Source organism: Chrysochloris asiatica, unplaced genomic scaffold (genome assembly GCF_000296735.1).
Source record: "Chrysochloris asiatica unplaced genomic scaffold, ChrAsi1.0 scaffold00057, whole genome shotgun sequence".
Lineage (NCBI taxonomy): Eukaryota > Metazoa > Chordata > Mammalia > Afrosoricida > Chrysochloridae > Chrysochloris > Chrysochloris asiatica.
Genome location: NW_006408575.1, coordinates 2,353,279 through 2,376,680, shown reverse-complemented (window position 1 = coordinate 2,376,680; position 23,402 = coordinate 2,353,279). Strand labels below are relative to the sequence as shown.

The following is a 23,402-nucleotide window of genomic DNA, read 5'->3' as shown; positions in this document are numbered from 1 at the left end:
AGATAGACTTGGTGTCTGTAAAACTGGTTCAGTGATGACTTTGACTCTGCCTTCTGCTGTCATTCATTTAGTTGACAAATAGTTGCTGGATATATATCGCCCAGTGTTGCTAATGCTGCAGCTATGATGCAGATGTAAATATAAACAGGACGTGTTTTCTGCCTTCATAGCTCATGGTCTACTGAAAGTCAACTGCAATTACAATGCACTGTGATAGCACTATACTGAAGGACAGAGCTGGACTCAAGTGTGATCATGATTGTGAGGTTGGCACAAGACCAGACCGTGTTTCATTCTGTTGGGCATAAGGTCACTATGAGTTGGAACCAACTCGATGGCACCTAACAACAACAACTTGAGCTGCATTTGTGCCTTAATTTAGCCCTTTTTATTTACCTTGTTCTGAGCGCTGGTTGCATAGTGGTTACAAGTCAGGTTGCTAACCTCAAAGTCAGCAGTTTGAAACTACCAGATGTTTCATGGGAGAAAGATAAGGCTTTCTGCTCCCTCATCTCTTAAGAAAGATTTACGGCCTCAGAAACTCTATACAGACTCACTATGAGTTGGAGCCGACTCCATGGCACACCACCACCATCATCACCACCAAAAGCACCACAAGATCCCTCAAACTCCAGACCCTGGTCTGGCCCCTCAAAGGTTATTATAACTTTCCTGGCCATTTTACACTGGGAAGACCGTAGAAGAATTGATGCTTTTGAGTTATGGTGTTGGAGGAGAATATTGAAAGTGCCCTGGGCTGCCAAAAGAACCAACAGATCTATGTTGGAAGAAGTGCAGCCAGAGTGCTCCTTGGAGGCCAAGACAGTCAAACTTCGTCTCTCATGCTTTGGACATAGTGTCAGGAGGGACCAGTTGCTGGAGAAGGATATCATGTTGGGTAAGGTGGAGGGTCAGAGAAAAAGAGGAAGACCCCCAATGAGATGGATTGGCCAGGTGGCAGCATCAATAGACTCAAGCATGGCAACAGTAGTAAGGTTGGCCCAGGATCGGGCAATGTTTTGGTCTGCTGTGCATAAGGTCGCTATGAGTCGGTGACTACTCGATGGCATCTAACAACAACAACAACTGAGCTCCAACCAGGTAATTCTCCAGATCACACATGATGCCTGGCTAACCAATTGGCTGGAGCAGCAATGAATGATCTTATCCATTAGATGGCAGCATTGTATAATCATTGAAAACTATATTGCGGCATACCCTTTTTGGCAGATTCTATTTGTGACCTATAAAGGGATGTTTGTTTTTATATCTTCAATTAATCTTGAAATAAATGAACAGTTTCCTTCCTGAGGTGTTTTGTAGTCTGGAGATGCATATATTGACAAAATGAAAAAGCAGGTTTCTGGGAGTCTGAAAAATCTAAGCCCAAAGTCCAAGATATGCCCCTGACTCATTTCATGAACTTAGGAAAGTTCATTAAGATCTCTGAGCCTCAGTTTCCCTTCTTAAAAAAAATTTAAGAACGAAATTACTTTCCTCATAAGATCTTGATTGTGATATAAAACATTATGTCAGTGTTGTTGTTAAGTGCCGTTGAGTCTGTTCCAATCCATAGCTACCCTGTATAGGGTTTCCAAGGAATGGCTGGTGAGTTTGAACCACTGGCCTTGCAGTCCAAACTGACCTTGTGGCCTAGGGCTTAACCTACAGCATCACACTAGGTGAGAATAATATTTGGATAAAGTATTATGTAAAGGAGTCCTGGTGCAGGATTGTAGAATAAACACTGGACTGCTAACCAAAAGCTCAGCAGTTCAAACCCACCAGCCACTCCTCGGAAAACCTATACAAGGTCGCTATGAGTTGGAACCGACTCCATGGCACCTAACACCAACAACAAGCTACTCTAGGTGAGATGGCATATGTATCAAATACTATATAAATGGCAAAAGTCATTATTACCTCAGCATGGCATTCATGGGTAGATGCCACATGAAAACAGTATCTTCAGACTGATTAGAAGAAAGCTTCTGAGGCCTTTAGAATAACCTAGAAAATGCTATTTGTTTCCTGTGACACATCTAAAAGTGGTGATAGTGATGACCTTGCCAGAGGATTTCTGTCTACGAAAGAGATCAGTTGAGGTACCGCCACAGTTGTTACACTTTTCTTATTTTTGGCTTTGGACAATCATTGTGAAGTTCTTATTTCAACTGACAACCTGTCTCCCTCCACCAGGAAGGTTAGAGAAAGTCACCTTTGGCTTGCATTGCCTAATAATAACAGCAGCAGGGTGTATTTATATGAGGTAATGGCTTAAACAAAGTGCTTTTACATATCCTATCTAAACTAGACAGAAGCTATGGCAATCAATGATAAAATGCAGGACAAGAATATACAGACTAAGAGGGATGATAGCATTGAAATTCTGTGCAGCAAAATAAAATAGCCAAACATCAGAGTTACAACTAGGTTAAAGGAGACTAGAAGTAAGTAGAAAGGGACTTGTGTTTATCATTTGCCTGGGCTAGAGAAGACAGATAAGAAATAGTTCTAAGAATTCCGATCAGGTTCAGAGTCTGATAACATATAGAGAGAGGATCTGGAAAGTCTTCTAGATAGCTGAGATTTAAATAAGTCAGTGAGTTTTAGAATCTGACTCACAAGGAGGTCAAAGGAACTGACACCGGTGGAGTAGACGCAAACAGTATTGTCTGCAAAGGATAACTGGTGGAGACAGGTGAATGGAGGTGAGTGACTAAGACCAGGTAGCAGGGATCAAGGATTATCAATCTAGAGACATAGTGACTACTGAGTTTAACATGGAGGAAATGGACATCCACCCTCAAACATGTGGGAGTGTAGACACTGGACACCAGAGCTGGGAGTGAGACCCCCAGATGGTAAATGAGCACCAACAAGCAAACCCTGAGAAATGAATTGAGTTGCTGACTAGCTGAGTAAACAAGCTGGAGATGGGATGGTTTAAGGCAGTAACTACTAATACGTTTCCAATCCAGATCTAGAACAGCCACCAGGGTCTGCACAGAACAAGAACACGAACATCAAAGAATAGTATAAATGGAGGGGGAGGGTATCTTCTCAAAAACTGATGATCTTAGGGATCTCATCACACCTCTCCAGAGTGTCAGTCTCCTCCCAAGTGAGATGAATACAACAATAGCTGCTTCACCTATCTCCTAGCCTTGGCAGTACAGTGGGTTAATCATTGGACTGCTAACATCACGATTCATGATTCCTTGGGAGAAAGATGAGACTAAGGTTTAGAGCCTTGGAAAACCTAAGAATCAGATCTACTCTGACCTATATAGAATCACTGTGAGTTGGAATCAACTTGTTAACAGTAGAGGGTACACTAGTCAGAAAGAAAGCCTGGTGATGCAATGGTTAAACACACTCGTCTACTAGATGAAGTTCAGCCTTTCAAACCCATCAGCAGATCATCTGGAGAAAGCGGTGGTATCTGCTTCTGTAAAGATTATAGCCTTGGATACCCTGAAGGGTGGTTCTGCTCTGATTTATACAGTTGCTATGAGTTGAACTTGACTTGACAGCAATGGGTTTGGCTTGGTTACACTGGTCTTGAAGAGCAGTGCATCACAAAATACTTTATTGGCTACAAAAGGCTATGCTTTGAGAATGAGAACCCTGCCATACAGGGTTCTTTTTTGTTGTTGTTCAAGTAGACACCTGGCTTTGTTTGATACAGAAAGTCCTTTTGCAGCAGTGTTGTGTTTGTTGTTGTTGTGAAGTGCTGTTGAGTCGATTCCAACCCATAGCAACCCTATATAGGGTTTCTGAGGAGCAGCTGGTGAGCTTGAAACGCCGACCTTGCAGTTCAAATGGCTTTGCAGTCTGGTGCATTAACCCACAGTGCCACACCAGGACTCCAGTTATTCCCTTTGTTGTTGTTGTTGTTGTGAAGTGCCGTCGGGTCAATTCTGACCCATAGCAACCCTATATAGTGTTTTCAAGGAGCAGCTGGTGAGCTTGAACCGCTGACCTTGGAGTTAAAATGGTTTTGCAGTCTGGCACATTAACCCACGGCACCACACCAGGACTCCCAGTGTTGTGTTTAGCCAGGATCAAATTGAGTGTTCATTCCACTTTCTGTGATAAGTATCAGTGTTTTCCTGGCATTGGCCTGGGGAGTTGAGAGTTAACAGGATGCGTTCCTAGGGCCGGCTCTTTACAGGAACGGCAACCCAAGCATCTTCCAAATTTAGTCTCACAAAGAAGAGTAGATTACTATAGTGAGTAATAATGAATCATAGGGAGCACAGTTTCATGCCCTTGCTAATGAACAATGCAGAGAAGGAAAAGACAGACTGAGAAAAGAAAGGGACATAGTGCAGAAACTCCAAAGCACTAATAAAATTCTTCCCAAGGAACATAGCTAAAAAAAGTTATCACCAAATGTCATCAGGACGGTACATTTCCAGGAATTAATGGTTCATATGATTAAAACAGATTTAAAAATATGATTTGATTGTTTAACTTTTGCTAGGTCAGACTGGCGAGAACAAGACAGTGAGTGGGAAATGGAGGCCACAGAGGGAGAGGCCGGCTTTTAGTTTTATAGGGCTTCTCAGCTTCTGAGCTTAGCAAAGTTTTCAGTGAGTAGATGGAACCTCAGCTGTTTGAATTTCCTCTCTGTCAGGATATATCTCTGGCATTTTACATATTATACTGCAGAATGTTCATTGCAGACAAATGAGCTGAAGCCTCAGGCATTGTTTCAAAGTGACCCTGGGAAGGGAGGAATGGAGTTAGTGGAAACAGTGACAGAGAACATGAAACAAGCTCTGCCTGGTTGATTTTCACTGTTTCATCTCATTACCTGCTAGATTGTTGAAGAGTAAAAATTGTGCCAGACTTTCCCTCATTGAAGATTTAAGCAATGAGTTTTAGAATAAAAGGGATCTCACAGCCCTTGCCTCCCTCCCCCACTTCCAAGGATACTAATACCTAAAATGAAGATATAACTATTGCCTCTCTTAAGGATTTTTCCAAGGAAGTTACTTTCGAGTCTCTTCAAATTTCTAATGAGCTTTCTGTAGCTGTGCTTCACTGTAAGAGAATCAGATTTTCCTGACAGTTAAGCTGCCTATCATTATTTTAATTGAATGTTAAGAAGTTGTGATAGGTAGAGCATGTCCTGTTCTTCCTTCTACTTCAAAATACAGGCGTCAGCTTCAGTAAACAGTGTGGTATTTTTAAAGGTAGAAAGAACCTTAAAATTTGACATCTATGAAAAGATTACAGTACTGAAGCCTTGAAAAATATTTAAAGTAAAGCAACAACTATAATTCAGACTTCCTACTGCAGCAGGATATATTTCTGTCTACCACTCAACTCTCAAAGACCCAAATAAAAGGGTAATTTGGCTTCTCTTCTTAACCCCAAACTGATTTTGAAGAATAAAATACATTTCTACTAATCTAAGATTATTTCCAGGGGATCTTGCTTAAACTTAGGAAAACTTCCCTGTCCTCTATGTTATCTATAAGTGGATGGCAACGTTTTACTCCCATAGCCTGTAAAGAACACTTTTTCATTTGCTAAAAATCATCAAAACTCAAAGAATGGAAACATATTTATTCTGAGCACTTATTCTATATGCATACAGAGAGACCATTTTGGTTCTAGATAAGCAAATAGTTCAAAGTCGGCTATATAAAATGATGCTTATAAAGAGAAGACCCCACTGCTATCGAATCAATTCTAACTCATGGGACCCTATATAAGATTTCCAAGATTATAAATCTTTATAGAAGCAAACAGCCTCACCTTTTTCTCACTTATGAAGAGGAAGGAGAAATATAGAAGATCAACCATTGGCTAGTCGTAACAACAACAACAAAAAATCGTAACATAACTGATTGACTCCTACAGTTCACCTTTTACTATGATCAACTGATATCAATCAGGATACAAGGTAGTCTCTGGTCATAATTTTTGTAATTCAAATTTAGTAAGCCTGGCTTTAAACAAGAAGGACATTGCAGAAAAGATTAGTCATTTGAGTGAAAGAAGATTGGCCGAATTCGTTTTTGTCAAGGATTTCCCTGTAGTGAACATTTGGTTTCATGAGTAAGAAAACTTTAAATCAAAGTAAGATTTGTTGTTAATTTTTTTATTTGGCACACTTAACAATCCGAATGTGTTCAAATGCACAATTTTGCTTTTTAAGGATTTCTGTAGGAAGGTCTGAGTTAACCTCATTTTTGAACTGTGACAAATTGAATTCTTCCCCATCTCTGAGGCCCTGTACATATATTTCTGTGGACATACGTAAGATTTGAGCCCATGTACAATATGGAAGATTTAAACACATGAGGTTACTCTTTTTGGTTCATTAAATTTTTTATTTTAAAGTTCCTTTGATCTTCATTCTCTTATTGGAAACTCAATTCCACCCCCTCCCTACCCCCAATTAAATCCAAGTATTTGTAGAATTCAATCATTTCACGACGGAGCTGTGTCGATAAAAGATATGTCACAGTCTTACAAATTTCTTGAAATTTTAAAAAGGGGGGTAGAAGGATTAATGGAATTGAAAAGAAAAGATCTCTTCTCATTGAGATTACAGTAATAGGATGGCCAAATAGAAAAACTAGCAACCCCTCTTGAGGATAGAATGACGTTAAAAGATTTAAAAAGAATATTCAGTTAACTGAAAAATATGTCTACAGCAAATTACTAAGTGAAAACAGCATGTCTCAAAACAGCATGTGCATTATGACTGCTTTTTGGAAATTAGAAGAAATAAAAAATGCCAAAGGTTTCAATTCAGCTCGACCCTGTCTGTGAACAAAAATGTAACCACTCAGGCATGATTATCTCAATTCCTTCCTACCCTTTCTTTTTTTCTTTCTTTTGGTTACATAATTGGGTTCTAGTTTCTTGTTGTTACTAAGATTTGCATGATCTTGGGCAAGCCACTTTGTCTAAGTGGGGCACAATTTATATATGTGAACCACCCCCAAACCCACTGCTACTGAGTCAATTTTGACTCATAGCTTTCTACACAGGATTTCCAAGACTGTAAATTTTTACAGGAACAGTCTCGTCTTTCTTCTGAGGAGTGGTTGCTGGGTGTGACCTGCCCATCTTGCACTTAGCAGCCCAGTGCTTATCCTACAGCACCATGAAGACTCCTTTCTATGTGGGAAAGCATTTCACATATGGAAAAACACTTAAAAATACAATTATTATTAAATAGGTGATCTCTAAATTTCCCTTAAGGGCTAACATTCTCAGTCTATACTTTCAATTATACTTTTGGTAAAATGACCCAGCATCCAGAAATTGCATCATGGTAACATTTTAGAAGACTCCCATCACACCTAAGCTGCTGATGATTCAGTAAGTACAGCATGATTTGTAACTATAAAATAACAGTACCATACCAGGTACCATAGCTGCTTAGCCTGAAAATTACTGTAAATGATACATGATTTTGAAAAGGCTGAGTCACAGCAGACACCTCAAAACTTCACTTTCTACATTCAAAAAATAATAAGAGCAAAACCGAAAAACCTTTTGCTCTTTCTAAATCTGACAAAGTTATATCTTAAGATAGATTCAGCTGAAATCATATTTGAAAAAGCTATAGACATTCATGTAGCATTTAGTTTATTTTGCTGGGTATGGTTGTTGTTGCTGTAATAGTAAACTGCATTAGGCAGGAGCAAATGAGGAGACGCACCAAATAAACAGACTCTAAAAAGTTTGTGGGAAAATGCCATTATTTTTTAATTCCATCTTCCCTCACTAGCTTTTGAAGTTGCCTCGAATACATATGCATATATAAAATCATAAAATCTCAGGAGTAGAAGGATTTCTATAAATCATTTAGTTTTCAATTGTGATTTCTTGGGCTGGCAAAAGTTTTTTTTTTGTTGTTGTTGTTTTTGTAAATAGGAATATATAGATGTATCAACTTTCTGTTTTGCCAAATAAAGATATTTTTTAAACAACAAAACTGTCATTTATTATCAGAATCATTTCATAAAAGGACATTTTCATTTAATGACACATATGTAGGAAAACAAAATATCAGAAAAAAACTATAGCCTTGAAATTTGATAAATAAAAGTAAAAATTCATTCTACTGATTTTATGTTTCTAATTTCTTTATGGAAAGCTTTGGTAATTACTATACCTGTCCATAGATGAATGAATTATTGTTGTGTGCTGTAGTCAGTTCTGACTCACTGTTGTTATTCGGTGCCCTTAAGTTGGTACTGAATCATAGAGACCCTGCATGACAGAATGAAACAATGCCCAGTCCTGCACAAACCTCACAATCATTGCCAGGCTTAAGGCCATTGCTGGCACCTCTGTGCCAATCCATCTCATTGAGGCCTTCCTCTTATTCGCTGACCTTTCGTTTTACCAAGCATGATGTCCTTCTCCAGGGACTGAGTCACTCCTGACAACATGTTCAAAATATGAGAAACGAAGTCTGGTCATGCTGGCTTCTAAGGAGAATTCTAGCCGTACTGCTTCCAACACCAATGTATTTGTTCTTTTGGCAGTCCATGGTACTTTTAATATTCTCTTCAGATACCATAACACAAATGCATCAATTCTTCTATAGATGCCTTCCTTCTTCACTACCTAACTTTAACATGCATATGAGGATATGGAAAATACCATGGCTTGGATCAGGCGCACTTTAGTCCTCAAACTGACATCTTTGCTCTTGAATACTTTAAAGAGGTCTTGTGCAACAGATTTCTAGACTGCTGCTTCCATGAGTGTTGATGGTTGATCTGAACAAAATGAAGTCTTTGACAACTTCAATCTTTATTCCATTTATACTGATGTTTTGTTTTCTTTACATTGAGGTGTCAACATATCAATGATTATGGTCTTTAAATCTTCCTCCGTAAGTATTTTAAATCTTCTACGCTGGACTACAAAGTCGGTTTGAACCACAAAGTACACAGTTCAAGCTCACCAATGGCTCGTTGGAAACCCTATACAAGGTACTATGGGTAAGAACCAACTCAATGGAACTTAACAACAACAACAACCTTTCATCAAATAAGGTTGTATCATCTGCATATCACTGGTTGCTAATGAGTCTTCCTTCAATCATCTTCTTCATATAATCCAGCTTCTTAGATTATATGCTAAGCATACAGATTGAATAAATATGATGAAAGAATACAACCCTGGTACACACTTTTCCTGATTTAAAACCATTCACTGTCTCCTTGTTCTGTTCAAACAACAGCCTCTTTTTCTATGTACAGGTTCCTATGAGCACAATTAAGTGTTCCAGAATACTCATTCTCTGAAATGTCCATAGTTTGTCAATAAAGCACAAGCGAACATCTTTCTGGTATTCTCTATCAGCCAAGATCTATCTGATGTCAACAATAATATCCCTCATTCCACATACTCTTTTGACTCCGTCGTGGACCCTTCAATGTATGACTACACTCGTTTTTTAATTCACTTTAGCGAAATTTTGCTTGCATGCAATATTAATGATATTGTTCAATGATTTCCACATTCCATTGGGCCACTTCTCTTTGGAAAGGGCACAAATAGGGATCTCTTCTAATCATTTGGCCAGGTAGCTGTCTTCCAAAGTTCTTGGCATAGATAATTGAGTGCCTTCAGTACTGCATCAGTTTGTTGAAAGATTTCAATTTGTATTCCTTCAATTCCCGGAGCTTTGTTCTTTGCCAATGCCTTGAGTGCACCTTGGAATTCTTCCTTTAGTGTCATTGGTTCTTGACCACATGGTATCTTTTGAAACGGTTGAACATTGACCATTGCTTTTTGGTATAGTGACTCTGTGCATTCCTTCCATCTTCTTTTGTTGCTTTCGGTATCATTTAATATTTTGCCCAGAGAATCCTTCATTATTTTAAATTGAGTCTTGAATTTTTTCTTAGTACTTTCAGCTTAAGAAATGCTGAGCATGTTCTTCCCTTTTGTATATTTGTACATCTTCCAGGTCTTTGAACATCCCATTATTATATTTGACTTTGTCTTCTCAAGCTGCTCTTTGAAATTTTCTATTGTTCTTTTACCTCTGTATTTCTTGCATTTGGTTTAGTTTCTCTACGCTGGAGAACAAGTTTCAGAGTCTCTTCTGACATCCATTTGGACCTTTTCATTCTTTCTTATATTCTTAATGACCGTTTGCTATCTTTTCAAATTTTATTTTAAGTTTTTATTGTAAATTATGTGTTAGTTTACATGGGTGAACATTATCTTTACATTCATCCTATCATATTTGTTTCATTGCTATGATCATAATCCCCTGCATGCATCATCAAACAACCAAAGGGTACATCCCACACACCTGCCCCCACCCCCTGGCCACCAGCCCACAGCTACTCTCCCTCCCTGAGTCCAGAGTCCCCAGCTGCTCCTTCTGTCCATGGCATTGCCTCTGCCTTCATCCCTAGTGTCACTGTCTCCCCTGACAGGGTCTTGCACTTCACTTTTCTTCCTTGATGGTTCCAGGGATCTCTGCTCCTGGACTGCAAAATCAGTCCACTCCCCTCCTTTTGCTACCAAACATTTACATTTACCTTTCCAACACTCACTGTCAGACCTGATAGCAATCATTCCCCATTGAACCACAGGAGTCCTTTCCCCCTCACCTTTTATCAACCCCATCCAGACAGGTTGGAAACAATTCAGTGCATGGTCTACCTTTCCCTGTATCCTCTCGAGCAAGGTTCCCTATTGAAAGCTTGTAAGCCAGTCACTTCTTGCCTTTGCAGTCCCCCCATTTTGGGTAGCCAATGTCTAAGTTCCCCATCCCTGTCGACCCATGTACCTGTCGACCTGTGTACCAAGGGGGTGGGAATGATCCTCACTGCAGAGATTTGTCTGCTCCTTTGTCATACTGCACCCACAAGCATAGGTCTAGTTCATCCACTTGTAGTGGGTTACTCTTTCTTTTTTGTTGTTGATCCTCTTCTTTCTTCCTCTGGTCGTGTTCTGATCATCCAGCCATTGACGCCAGGTCAAATGGGTACTGTCTACAAGTATGGTTGTTCTTGTGCATCACCCCTCACTTCATATCAGCTGGATGCTTCACACTCCGTTCTAGTCCTCTGCCCCTGGGCCCAGGAGTCCCCAGGTCTCATCATACTGCTGATTAACCAAGTCTCAATCCAGGTTAACAGAAGTCTATTGAATGTGGTCGGACTTAGTTCACAACTTCATTGCTGTTTTTCCCCCACTGCCCCTTATCAGTGACCAATGTGGTCAGTAGCAGGACCACATGCCTGCTAGTGTATTCCAATTGAGTTTCAGTCTTGAAAGGGGGTTTGCCTTGAGGGAATCTGACCACTTACTTGCCTTGATGGCTCCCTGGGGAACAACTTGCTTGTTATTGTAGTAGTCAATTGGACTGCTGTTATTGTTTTTTATTTTTCCTGCTGGTCTTTCTTTCAAGAAATATCTTCTGTTCTTCTAGCTGCTCCAGATTGGTCTGCTTGTCCTTTCAAGTGGGAATGTGCCACCTCAGAAGATTCTGGATGGGGATCAGGTTTCCACCTATGTTCTTTTGCAATGCAAAGGCTTTGCAGGGAGCCTCCTTCACTGGGCAAGTTCTAGCCCTATTTTAGGTAACCTTGCTTGCTGAAAGTGAAGAGGACTTGAAACATTTACTTATGAAGATCAAAGAGCACAGCCTCGATATGGATTACATCTCAATGTCAAGAAAACAAAAATCCTCACCACTGGGCCAATAAACAACATTCTTATCAATGGAGAAAAGATTGAAGTTGTCAAGGACTTCATTCTTCTTGGATCAACTATCAACACTCGCAGAAGCAGCAGTCAAGAGATCAGACGACGTATTGCATTGGGCAAATCTGTTGCATAAGAACTTTTTAAAGTAGTGAAGAACAGAGATGCCAGCTTGAGGACTAAGGTGCGCCTGACCCAGGCCATTGTGTTTTCAGTAGCCTCATATGGATGTGAAAGCTGGACAGTGAATAAGGAAGATCATAGAAGAATTGATGCCTTTGAGTTGTGGTGTTGGAGGAGAATACTGAAAGTGCCATGGACTGCCAAAAGAACCAATAGATCTGTTTTGGAAGAAGTGCAGCCAGAGTGCTCCTTGGAGGCCAAGATGGCTAAGCTTCGTCTCTCATACTTTGGACATATTGTCCGGAGGAAACAGTCACTGGAGAAGGATGTCATGCTGGGTAAGGTGGAGGGTCAGAGAAAAAGAGGAAGACCCCTAACGAGATGGATTGGCCAGCTGGCATCATTGATGAACTCAAGTGTGACAGCGGTAGTGAGGTTGGCCCAGGATCGGACATTGTTTCGTTCTGCTATGCATTGGGTCGCTATGGGTCGGTTCCAACTCGATGGCACCTGACAAAAACAACAATCAGTTATAGGCTGAAAATGGACTTAAAAGCTTTCTGTGGTGATGCTCCTGGCTATTCCTCTCTCTCCCCCTTCAAGTGTCTATTTTACAATAGTAGACAAGGGAAACCAAGATTCAAAAGACAGCCAAGCATGTTAACATCATGTTAACATCTTCCTGAATGATGTTTTTGATGCCATCCCACAACACTTTTGGTCTTCAGTTTTTAGTGCCAAATGCATCAAATCTGTTCTTCAGCTGATCTCTAAATTCAGGTGGGATATGTTCGAGGTCATATTTTGGATCTCATGAACTTGCTTTAATTTATTTGTTTCATTTTGAACTTGCATATGATCAATGATGGTCTGTTGCATAGTCTGCCCCTGGCCTTGTTTGGGCTGATAATACGGAGCTTTTCCACCATCTCTTTCCATGGTTGTAGTCAGTCTGATTTCTATGTATTTCATCTGGTAATATGCATGTGTATAATCGTCTTTTATGTTTTTTTTAAAAAGGTATTAGCAATGAAGAAGTCATTGGCCTTGCAAAATTCTATCATGGGATTTCCAACATCATGTCTTTCACTAAGGCCATATTTTCCAACCACTGATCCTTCCTCTGTTTCCATCTTTTGCATTCCAATCACTAGTAATTATCAATGCATCTTGATAACATTTGATCAATTTCAGGTTGAAGAAGTTAGTAAAATTCTTCAATTTCATCATCACTGGCTTCAGTGGTTGGTGCATACATTTGAATAATAGTGGTATTAACTGGTCTACCTTGTAGGCATATGGATATTATTTTATCACAGACAGCTTTGTACTTTAAAATAGATTGTGAAATGGTCTTTTTGATGACAAATGTGATGCCATTCCTCTTTCATATGTCATTCCCAAATAGCAAACCATGCGATTGTCAGATTCAAAATGGCCAATGCCAGGCCTTTTCAGCTCACTAGGATATCAATGTTTATGTGTTCCATTTCATTTTTGACAACTTCCAATTTTCCTAGATTCATACTTCATACATTCCATGTTCTGATTATTAATGGATGTTTACAGCTGTTTCTCATTTTGAGTTGTGCCCCATCAGCAAATGAAGGTCCTGAAAGCATTATTACATTCATGTCATCACTGTGAACTCTGAAGACGCTGCTTTTCCCCAGTCACATTTTGAGTGCCTTCCAATCTGAGGGGCTCGTCTTCTAGCACTATATATGACAATGTGCTATTCATCATGTTTCAATATTCAATATTTTGGTGCTGACAGTGTTCCGCTGCCATTCATAAGGTTTTCAGTGAGTAGATATTTGGAAGCAATCCAGCTCTCTTTCTTCTTATTCTGGAAGCTTAGCTGAAACCTGTCCGCCATGGATGACCCTGCTGGTATTTAAAGTATCAGTAGCATAGCTTCCAGAATCACAGCAATATACAAACCACCACAGTAAGACAAACTGACAGACAAGTCCTGGTTCCAACTCATGTAGTGCTCTATGTAGTGCTTCCGAGAGCAGCTGGTGGATTTAAACTGCCAACCTTATGATTATCCTAGAGTGCCACATCAGGACACAAATGGATCTTTGGGAATCATTAATTTAATCCACTTCATATCTATCCCTACTTTAAGCACAATTGAATATGTGTTTTCTCACTACACCAAGAATCCCTACAATTCCATTAAATGTACACACATTCCTTTTAAGGGAATACCTCAATCTAAGGGCCCATTCCATTTTGGGTAGCTGTGACAAAATATCAGAATAGAAGTCCTTGGGAACCTCAAGATGCTTAAATCAGGCTTTTTATCACCTTCCTTTAGACCAGAATCTGACAGTTGTTGGTGCTGTTAGGTGCCATCGAGTTGGTACTGACTCATAGTGACCTTATGCACAGCAGAATGAAACACTGCCCGATCCTGGGCCAACCTCACTACTGTTGCCACGCTTGAGTCTATTGATGCTGCAACTTGGCCAATCCATCTCATTGGGGGTCTTCTTCTTTTTCTCTGACCCTCCACCTTACCAAACATGATATCCTTCTCCAGGGACTGGTCCCTCCTGACAAAGTTTGGTCATCTTGGCCTCCAAGGAGCACTCTGGCTGCACTTCTTGCAAAATGGATCTGACAGTTGTTGTTGTTGTTATGAGCTGTGGAGACGGTTCCTACTCTTAGTGACTCTGTACAGGGTTTCCGAGGCTGTAAATCTTTACGGGAGTAGAAAGCCTCATCTTTTTCCTGTGGAACAGCTGGTAGTTTCGAACTGCTGACTTTAAGGTTCGCAGTTCGATTCGTAAGCACTACACTACTTTAAAATTGGCCAAAACATATTTACAGTCAACAAAGGAAAATGATGTCATATTACTGATTTGGGCTAAGTACCCTGCATTTTGGAGTCCTGGTGTGGTGCTGTGGGTTAATGCGCCAGACTGCAAAGCCGTTTCAACTGCAAAGTTGGGGGTTCAAGCTCACCAGCAGCTCCTTGGAAACCCATTACAGTGTCGCTATGGGTCGGAAACCACTCGATGGCACTTAACAACAACAACCCTGGATTTTGGTTGTACCTCAAAACTTTCTGTCAGACTTTGGGGAACTCTCTTCCTGCCTTTAAATTCAATATGTTTTAACTAAAGATTAAATATTTAAATCACACGTAGACTAATAGAGAAATTTTAGTCATGATAATTTCCAGAACAAACCTTATTATTTGATCAATGTTCAAAGTTGTAGTGAAAACTGCTTTCATTTTTTTACCCCCTACTTCCACTTTTGCAAAGTCATTTTATTTGGGGTAGACCATTTTTCTTTAGAATTTTTACAAATGAAGTTTGATTTATTCATCTGTTTGATTCTTATTACAGAAGATACCATCAACCATGGAGCTTTCTTTGTGACCATTATTCCTAACAAGACCAATTTTTCCAGTTCAAAGCCAAAATGTGGTAAAGATTTGATCCTTGGATAAATTCTTAGTAACATGTTTTACTGGGTAAAACTTTAACTGAAATGGTTTCATTTTGTGATACTTTTCTTTCTTAATGTTTGAGTCAATAATACTCCAGTTTTCAATAAGACCAAGATGATTCCTCAGAATCGAAACTACCAGCTGTTGGTGAGATTAGCAGCCCAATTAGTAACCATTACGCTACCAGAGCTCCTTGCACTTAACATTTTTGTTGTTAAATGCTGTAGATTCAATTCTGACCCATAGCGACGCTGTATAGGGTTCCCGAGGAGCAGCAGCTGGTGAGCTTGAACCGCTGACCTGGCAGTTCAAACAGCTTTGCAGTTTGGCGCATTAACCCACAGCGCCACACCAGGACTCACATTAGAGGTTTGTTTTGTTTTGTTTTGTTTTGTTTTTTGGGGGGTGTCAACAACACAAGACATGAGGCCACAGGGTCAGCAATTTCTATTTCCCCTCTTAAAAATATTGTCTCGAACATTCCTTCTTATTGTTAATCACCATCCAGTCCAGTCGGTACTCAGTGATCCTGTATAGCTGCTCCAGGAGCAGCTGGTGGATTTGGACCCCCAACCTTAACAGTCCAGTGCTTATCCTACAGCGCCACACTAGAACTCAGCAGTCTTTAGAACGCAGAGTTTTAATTATTAAAATTAATCCGCTGTAGTTGTTAAGTGCCTTCGAGAGTATAGGACCCTGTATAAAGTTTCCCAGGAGCGGCTGGTGGTCTTCTACCGCCCACCTTGCGGTTAGCAGTCCAGTGCTTATTCTTCAGGGCCACACTATGACGCAACACTCGTTAAGTGTTGTAGAGTCAGTTCTGACTCATAGTGAACCTGTATCGGGTTTCCAAAGAGCGGCTGATGGGTTTGAACCGCTGACCTTGTGGCTAGCAGTTCAGTGCTTATCCTGTAACGTCACACCAGGACTCCTTAGAGTATTCATCAGCTAGGCTCTGTTAATGCCTGGGAGTTCTGAACCAGATCTTCAAACACAGTCCGCCAAGGGCTGATTTTCTCTTTCTCTCCAGCAGAGGCGATAGCCTTTTTCTAAACATAAATTGGGTCAGAATAAATCGTCTGGGAGAGTGGTCGGAAGAAAGATCAAAGATTTTAAACCGCCTTAAAGAGCAAAGGTCACAATACTAGATTCTCAAGGAGGCCTAAACTTCCATAGTCCCTTAAATATGAAGGTGACACCGCCCTAACACTAGTGCCTTTCTGAGAGGAACCGACTCCCAGGTAACAGACAACAAAAATGAAGCTGACGACAACCGGAAGTGGAAGTGAGCCCGGGGCGGGAGTGAGGAAAGGCCACGGCACGCCTGCGCAGTTAGTAAGAGGTGCAGTGCTCATGCGTAGCTGGGCGGTGATGGGATGAGTCTCGAAGCGTGGGCCGGCACTCTCACGGATCCGGTTCCGCCCTCCCTTTCGCTTGCGGACTCTGTGGGGATAGCGCCTGAAATCCCTTTCCCAGAGTGCTCTGCGCCGTGAAGAAGAGGCTCCCGGAGACTGGGGGCATTTTGTGTTGGCTGGAGCCGGAGGAACAAGATGGCGGCGTCGGCGGAGTGACAGGGGTTCCTCCGGGCGGGAGCCGGCGGCAGTGGTGGCAGCGGGAGCGCCACCTTAACTCACCGCACCCCTTTTCCAGTCCGCGACACGTCGCCGCGAAAGCTAGGCAGCGGTTGCTGCCAAGAAGTGGCCCAGCCTAGTAACCGCGAGAAACCCCTCACGAACTGCGGCCGGGCCAAAAGAAACCCGAGTGAGCGGCGGTGATCAGTTTCTTCTGGGCCCTTTCTGTGCCTTGGAACGCCGAGAAAGGATCCTCTTCGGGTTTCCGGCCGCCCTCCTCCGCAGCCTTGCTCCGTGGACCAGCCCCAGAGGCCCCGTCCTCCCCTCCTAGGTGCCGGGGCTTGGCCCCCGTCCTCCATCGTCGTTTCTCAGGATGGCGAGCAGCAGCGGCTCCAAGGCCGAATTCATTGTCGGAGGGAAATATAAACTGGTGCGGAAGATCGGCTCTGGCTCCTTCGGGGACATTTATCTGGCCATCAATATCACCAACGGCGAGGTAACCACCTGGGGTGGGGTTCGGGATCCAGCTGCTCCTTTCCCACCTCCGCACCCCCCAAGCTCCGGGGACCACGGGGGAGCCACTTGTTTTAGCGTTGGGACCTCCCCCGCTCTCCTGCCCTAAAAGGGAAAGAACCCCAGAGAAGGGTTGCGTGAACTCTGAAGTTTCTTAGCTCTTAAAATGTCCCACCAACCAACTTTGGGTTTTTATTTTTTTTTGTGGGGGCGGGACCCTCATTTAGATTGAGAAAGGTAAACTCCTATTTCTGAGTTTATCTGTATTTATAACAATTCACTGAGGTTCTTGTACCAGTGAGGAGAGTTTCCGATCGACTGGTTCCTGCCAAACCTCTCATCGCGTTCAGAGGTTGCCTCTTTTTGCGGGGTGAATCATTTTTCCTGCCTTTGAGAGGACGGACCGATTTCGCCACTGGCCCCGAAGAGATTTTTGGGGCTGATAGCTCGTTTCCTAATGACAGGACTTGCTCTTCCCGGCCCCCGGTAGTCGAGTGGGAGCTTGGCCAGTGTCTCCCCACCTTTTCCCCAGTGACATTGATCCCCCCCCCCAGGGATGTTGATGCCATCACCCCCTCTTGTCCCCTGCAGGAAGTGGCAGTGAAGCTAGAATCTCAGAAGGCCAGGCATCCCCAGTTGCTGTACGAGAGCAAACTCTATAAGATTCTTCAAGGTGGGGTTGGCATCCCCCACATAAGGTAAGAGCCGCCAGCGCCCCACGCAGGGGAGGGCGGGTGGGGACGCGGCTGGAAGCTGCCGCCCGGGCTGGGCGTCTGGGTAGAGCTGGTGGTTTCCTGTGACCCCGGGGTCACCCCAATCACGGAGTGCGGCTCCGTGGAGAACGCCCGGTGTGCTCGCATCTGGCTCCCGTCGCCGCCGTCAGTCCTGCCCGGCTTTCATTTGCAGCCAGCGTGCGGGGCATCTTTGATGCCTACGCCGGAGGGCGGGCTGCTGCGTTCTTTACGTCGGCACCTCTGATGTTCTTACATTGGTCCAGTCAAGTGGATCTGAAGGTGCCGGAGTGACCCGGCTCCGTCAGTAGGGGCTGCCATTGGAGCCGACTTGGGAAATGGCTGCTCTTTTGTTGTGTTTTTGTTCCAACATGTCTTCCTCCTCCGCTTAGAAAATGGCGGAGCGACGTGACTCAACCCCATATTCCTGCCCTTTCCTTTGCCTGGGTTCACAAGTCATGCTTCCTTGATTTCCCGTTGAGCTGCACTGAGTGGATTAAACCTTTGAAAAGCCAAGAATAACGCTGCAGGAGGCCAGGAGCTTCCAGGAGGTGGATGGCATAATGACAGCCTGTTTGTGATCTCTGCTGCAGAAGCTTCACCAAATTGTCAAATTACATAGTGCAAAATCTTTCCTGGTCCTCTCAAGGGGGTTAATTACTCTTTCCTTTGATCATGTGGCAAAGGCAGTTTAAGCAGCACCAACTATATTGATATTTAATCAAATCACTTGTGCTGAAAGAAAGGTTAATCACAGTTGATAAGTAATTGTAACCTGTTGCGTTGTATTATCAGTAAAACTTTGCATCAGGGAAATGCCTTTTTTGGGTTATGGGATATTGGTGAAAAGCAAATACTAGTAATAAAAGATAACTACCTGAAAACCACATTGGGTTTTCTTAAATGGTTAGCTTTATTATAAAAGGTATTAAAGTAGTGCGAGAATAAAGATCTTCATAGAGTAGACACTAAAATACAGTTTAAAACCCAGCTATTTTCCATCAAATACTCAGATAACATTTTCAAAAAGATCAGAAGTGGTTGAGAGTTAAATGGAGTATTTGACTTGTAGCCTCTCTTTCCTATTCAAGTATTTGAACACTATTTGATGCTCATAGACATTTGGATGGAGAAATTGAATGATAAAGCATATTATTGGTTGTAAGTGGTCAAGTAAATTGCTTTGAAGGAAATTCCAGGTTTCATGGAGTGAAAAGTAATGTGAAACCTGCTGTACACATTTGAGATTTTGAATGATTCCCATCTCCGGGAGGGGGCGGGGGGAGGGGCTAATTAATGTGGGAAGGCAATTTTTATTGTGGAACGATGAAAGTCATCATTAAAATACCTTGCTTTTTTCTCCCCAAAATGGAAAATGTGAATGGGACTAATATGTAAGATATATTACATTTACGTGCTCCTGTACAAGACAGGTTTTTGTTTTTATTTTTTAAAAAAACAACTGGAAAAATGTAAAGAAATTGCTTGTTTTGTTTTTCCCCCAAGACAAATGAGCACTTTTGAAGTTCAACAAAGTTCATACAGAATTCTATTTCTTTTTAAATTGCACTGCATTTTTAAATAACAGATTTAGGGCTGTCAGGATTCCAGCCTTTTCAATTTGCTAATAAGTCATATTATGTTGAATTAACATTAAAATGGATCACTTGGGTTTAGAATCATTTCATTACATTTATCACAGTGTATCCTGGTGTGGTGCTGTGGGTTAATGCACTGGACTGCGAAGTTGGTTTAAACCTAAAAGTTGGCAGTTCAAGCTCACAGTGTACAGGAGTATAACCACTACCACAGTAAAGATTTGGCTGATCTATCATTCATTTCACAAGGCAGATTAATGTATTTGAAATCATTTTCCAAAAGCATTAAGTGTTTATCTGAGATTTTCAGTGCTAAGCCCAAGTTCAAGTTGTGTCCTTTTATCAGGTAGCTTTGTTTAAGAAGGGCCACAGTGCTATTAAGGTCAGCGGTTCAAGCTCACCAGTGGCTCCTTGGAAACCCTATACAGGGTCGTTATGGATCGGAACCGACTCAATGACACTTAACAACAACAGTGATATAAACCAACAAAGGCAATGGATAACATGCCGGATAGGTATATAGATAAATGAAATTAACTTGTGAGCAGAATAATAGACACCTGTTCCAACGTGAATGAAGAGAGTTATTTATGGTAGTTAAAAACTGGGCAAGGCTAAAGAGAGTTAAAGCTTTCAAGTTAAGGTTTTCTGGAAGACTAGCTGGGATTTCAGGATCTGTTTCTCAGGAAGAAAGCTTGGTGAGCTGGTTAGGGAGGGGACATCTAAGAATAAAGTGGCTTCTGGGAGTAGTCTAAGGCAGAAATGCAGTAACTGAATGAGGGTAGGGAAAGGGTAAACTTGTTTTAGGAGTGGTACAATCAAGTACATAGAAGCAAAAGCAGTTCATTGGTTTGAAAGTGAAGAGTACGAGAACTGTTTAGTGGGATAAGCTATATACTTACATTCTTTATATGGGTGACAACATCTTCATGTCCTCTCAGTTTGTTGCCCATTATTTCATGAGCTTCACTTTATTGTGCTTTGCAGATACTGCACAATTTACAAATTGAAGAGTTGTAGCAACTCTGCATCAAGCAAGTCAGTTGATGCTATTGTTGTTATTAAGTGCCATCAAGTCGATTCTGACCCATAGCCACCCCATATAGGGTTTCCAAGTAGCAGCTGGTGAGCTTGAATGGCCGACCTTGTGGTTCGGGCCGACCTTGCAGTCTAGTGCGTTAACCCTCAGCGCCACACCAGGGCTCCATTGGTGCTATTGTTGTTGTTGTTGTTATGTGCCGTGGAGTCGGAACCGACTCATAGCGACCCTGTACAGGGTTTCTCTTAGCATCTGCTTAATAGACGGCTCAGGAGCTCTGGTAGCATAGTGGTTACAAATCGGGCTGTGAACCTTAAGGTCAGCAGTTCGAAACTACCAGCTGTTCCGTGGGAGAAAGATGAGGCTTTCTGCTCCCGTAAAGATTTATAGCCTCGGAAACCCTGTACAGGGTTGCTATGAGTCGGAACCAATTCCATGGCACACCACCACCACCATAGTGTGTGTGCATTGGAACCCCCCCCCCCCAAAAAAAAAAAAAAGTGACTCACTTTTTTGGGATAATCGCTTTGCTTTGGTGGCCTGGAACTGAACCTGCAACACCTTACAAGGTATGCCTATATATGTGACCAACCAGTTGCTGTGGAGTTGTTTCTAACTTATGGCAATTCCATGTGTGTGTCTTGGGTTTTCAATGGCTGATATTTTGGAAGTAGATTATTGTTGTTGATAAGTGTCATCGAGTCGATTCCGACCCATAGTGACCCTGTATAGGGTTTCCAGGGAGCAGCTGGTGAGCTTGAACCACTGACCTTGCAGTTCAAACGGCTTTGCGTCTGGCGCATTAACCCACTGTGCCACACCAGGACTCCTTGGAAGTAGATGGCAGGCCTTTTTTGAGAAGCACCTCTAGGTGGACTAGAACCTCCAACTTTTCAGTTAGCACCCAAGTGCATTGACCATTTGCATATACTATTTGCATATACTTAAATGTTTGCTTGTTTTTGTTAAGGTACCATGAAGTCGGTTTCGACTCATAGTGACCCTGCACAGGATTTCCGAGGCTGTAAATCATTACAGGAGCAGAAAGCCTCATCTTTCTCCCACAGAACAGCTGGTAGTTTCGAACTGCCGACCTTGAGGTTAGCAACCTGGTTCATAACTATTACGCCACCAGAGCTTGGTAAATATTACAATGTCTGTTTAGTCTTAGATTAAATAAGGCCATATTTGTTTATCTAGTATTATAAGTGCTGATACTAATTAAAAATTTTTACTTTTGCCACATTTACCCTTCACACAGGGAGCCCTGGTGGTACGGATGGTTATAAGCTTTTGGCTGCCAGCTGAAAGGCTAGGGGTTTGAACTCACTCAGTGACTCAGGGGGAAAGACCTGATAACCTGCTTCTGTAATGATTATAGCTAGGAAAACTATAGGACAGTTACAACTGTCACATGAGGTCACCATAAGTCAAAATTGACTCAACGACACCTAACACATGTCCCCTGCTACGTTTTCTTGAACTCCTATCCCCTTGCAAATATTTTGTTCCAAGAATTTGATTTCAGATGCTATGTTGGGATGCCATTAAGTAAGTAAGGACTGAAAATGACCTAGTCCTTCATAGCAGACCTGCCTGATGAAGTCCTATTGTGTAATTTGAGGAACCTATGTTGATCTATAAGGAGCTCTGGTAGTGTAGTGGTTACAAAATCAGGCTGTGAACCTTAAGGTCCGAAGTTCGAAACACCAGTGGTTCCGTGGGAGAAAGATGAGGCTTTCTGCTTCTGTAAAGATTTACAGCCTCGGAAACCCTATGCAGGGATGCTATGAGTTGGAACCGGCTCCACGGCACATAACCACTACCACCACCATGTTGATACATGGAGCCCTGGTGTGATGCTGAAGGATAAGCAATAAAATGCAGGGTCAGTTTGAACAAGGTCAGTGGTTCAAACTAAGTAGCTGCTCCAAGGAAACCCTATGTTGTTAAGTGCCTTCGAGTCTGTTTTGACTCACAGCGACTCTGTATAGGGTTTCCGAGGAACTGACTCAGCTGAACATAACAACAAATGTTGACGTATAGTGATGAAGTATTTGGCTGCTAACCCAAAGGTCACAGGTTATCAAACTCACCAGTCACTTGGTGGAAGAAAGATGTGACCATGTGCTTTACAACTATGAGTTGAGTTGAGTTTGTGTTTTATTCCTAAATGGAAGCATAGCATTTAGTGTGTTAAAGAGCAAGAATGAGGTTGGCATCCAGTCTGGATATTTTGAGAGTTTAAATTCCTTGGACTGTGTGGATTGGTGTCTGGGAGTTCACTGAAAATTAGCATACCACTGTTTTTAAATTAGTGTACAACCCTATGTGGTGGTGGTGGTGATTATGTGCCGTGGAGTCGGTTCCAACTCATAGCGACCCTGTACAGGGTTTCCAAGGCTGTAAATCTTTACGGGAGCAGAAAGCCTCATCTTTCTCCTGCAGCACAGCTGGTAGTTCCGAATTACTGACCTTGAGGTTCCCAGCCCAATTCGTAACCACTACGTTACCAGAACTCCTTCCCTTTCTTTGTACTTCTCTTAAGTGAATTACTCTATAAAGAAGCATTTGTACAGCCGAAAGCACACTTTAAGTAGACAATCAAGTGTTGGAGGTTTGAACTCTAATTCTGTTGTGTGG

At 42.0% G+C, this 23,402-nt stretch overlaps 1 protein-coding gene across 7 annotated transcripts in view; it reads left to right on the top strand.

The window, feature by feature from the left end:
* The first annotated feature begins 16,826 nt into the window (after nt 1–16,826).
* The window catches only part of CSNK1A1 (casein kinase 1, alpha 1), a 50,599-nt gene continuing 44,023 nt past the window's right edge, over nt 16,827–23,402 (top strand). For 3 of the 7 annotated variants that reach the window (XM_006863861.1, XM_006863863.1, XM_006863860.1), the window contains exons 1-2: nt 17,252–17,374; nt 17,983–18,089. In XM_006863861.1, the coding sequence (XP_006863923.1) occupies nt 17,252–17,374; nt 17,983–18,089 (230 nt within the window). Of the gene's footprint in view, nt 17,375–17,883; nt 18,090–23,402 lie in introns of those variants that run through there. The other 4 variants (XM_006863864.1, XM_006863865.1, XM_006863862.1 and 1 more) reach the window with 4 other exon arrangements.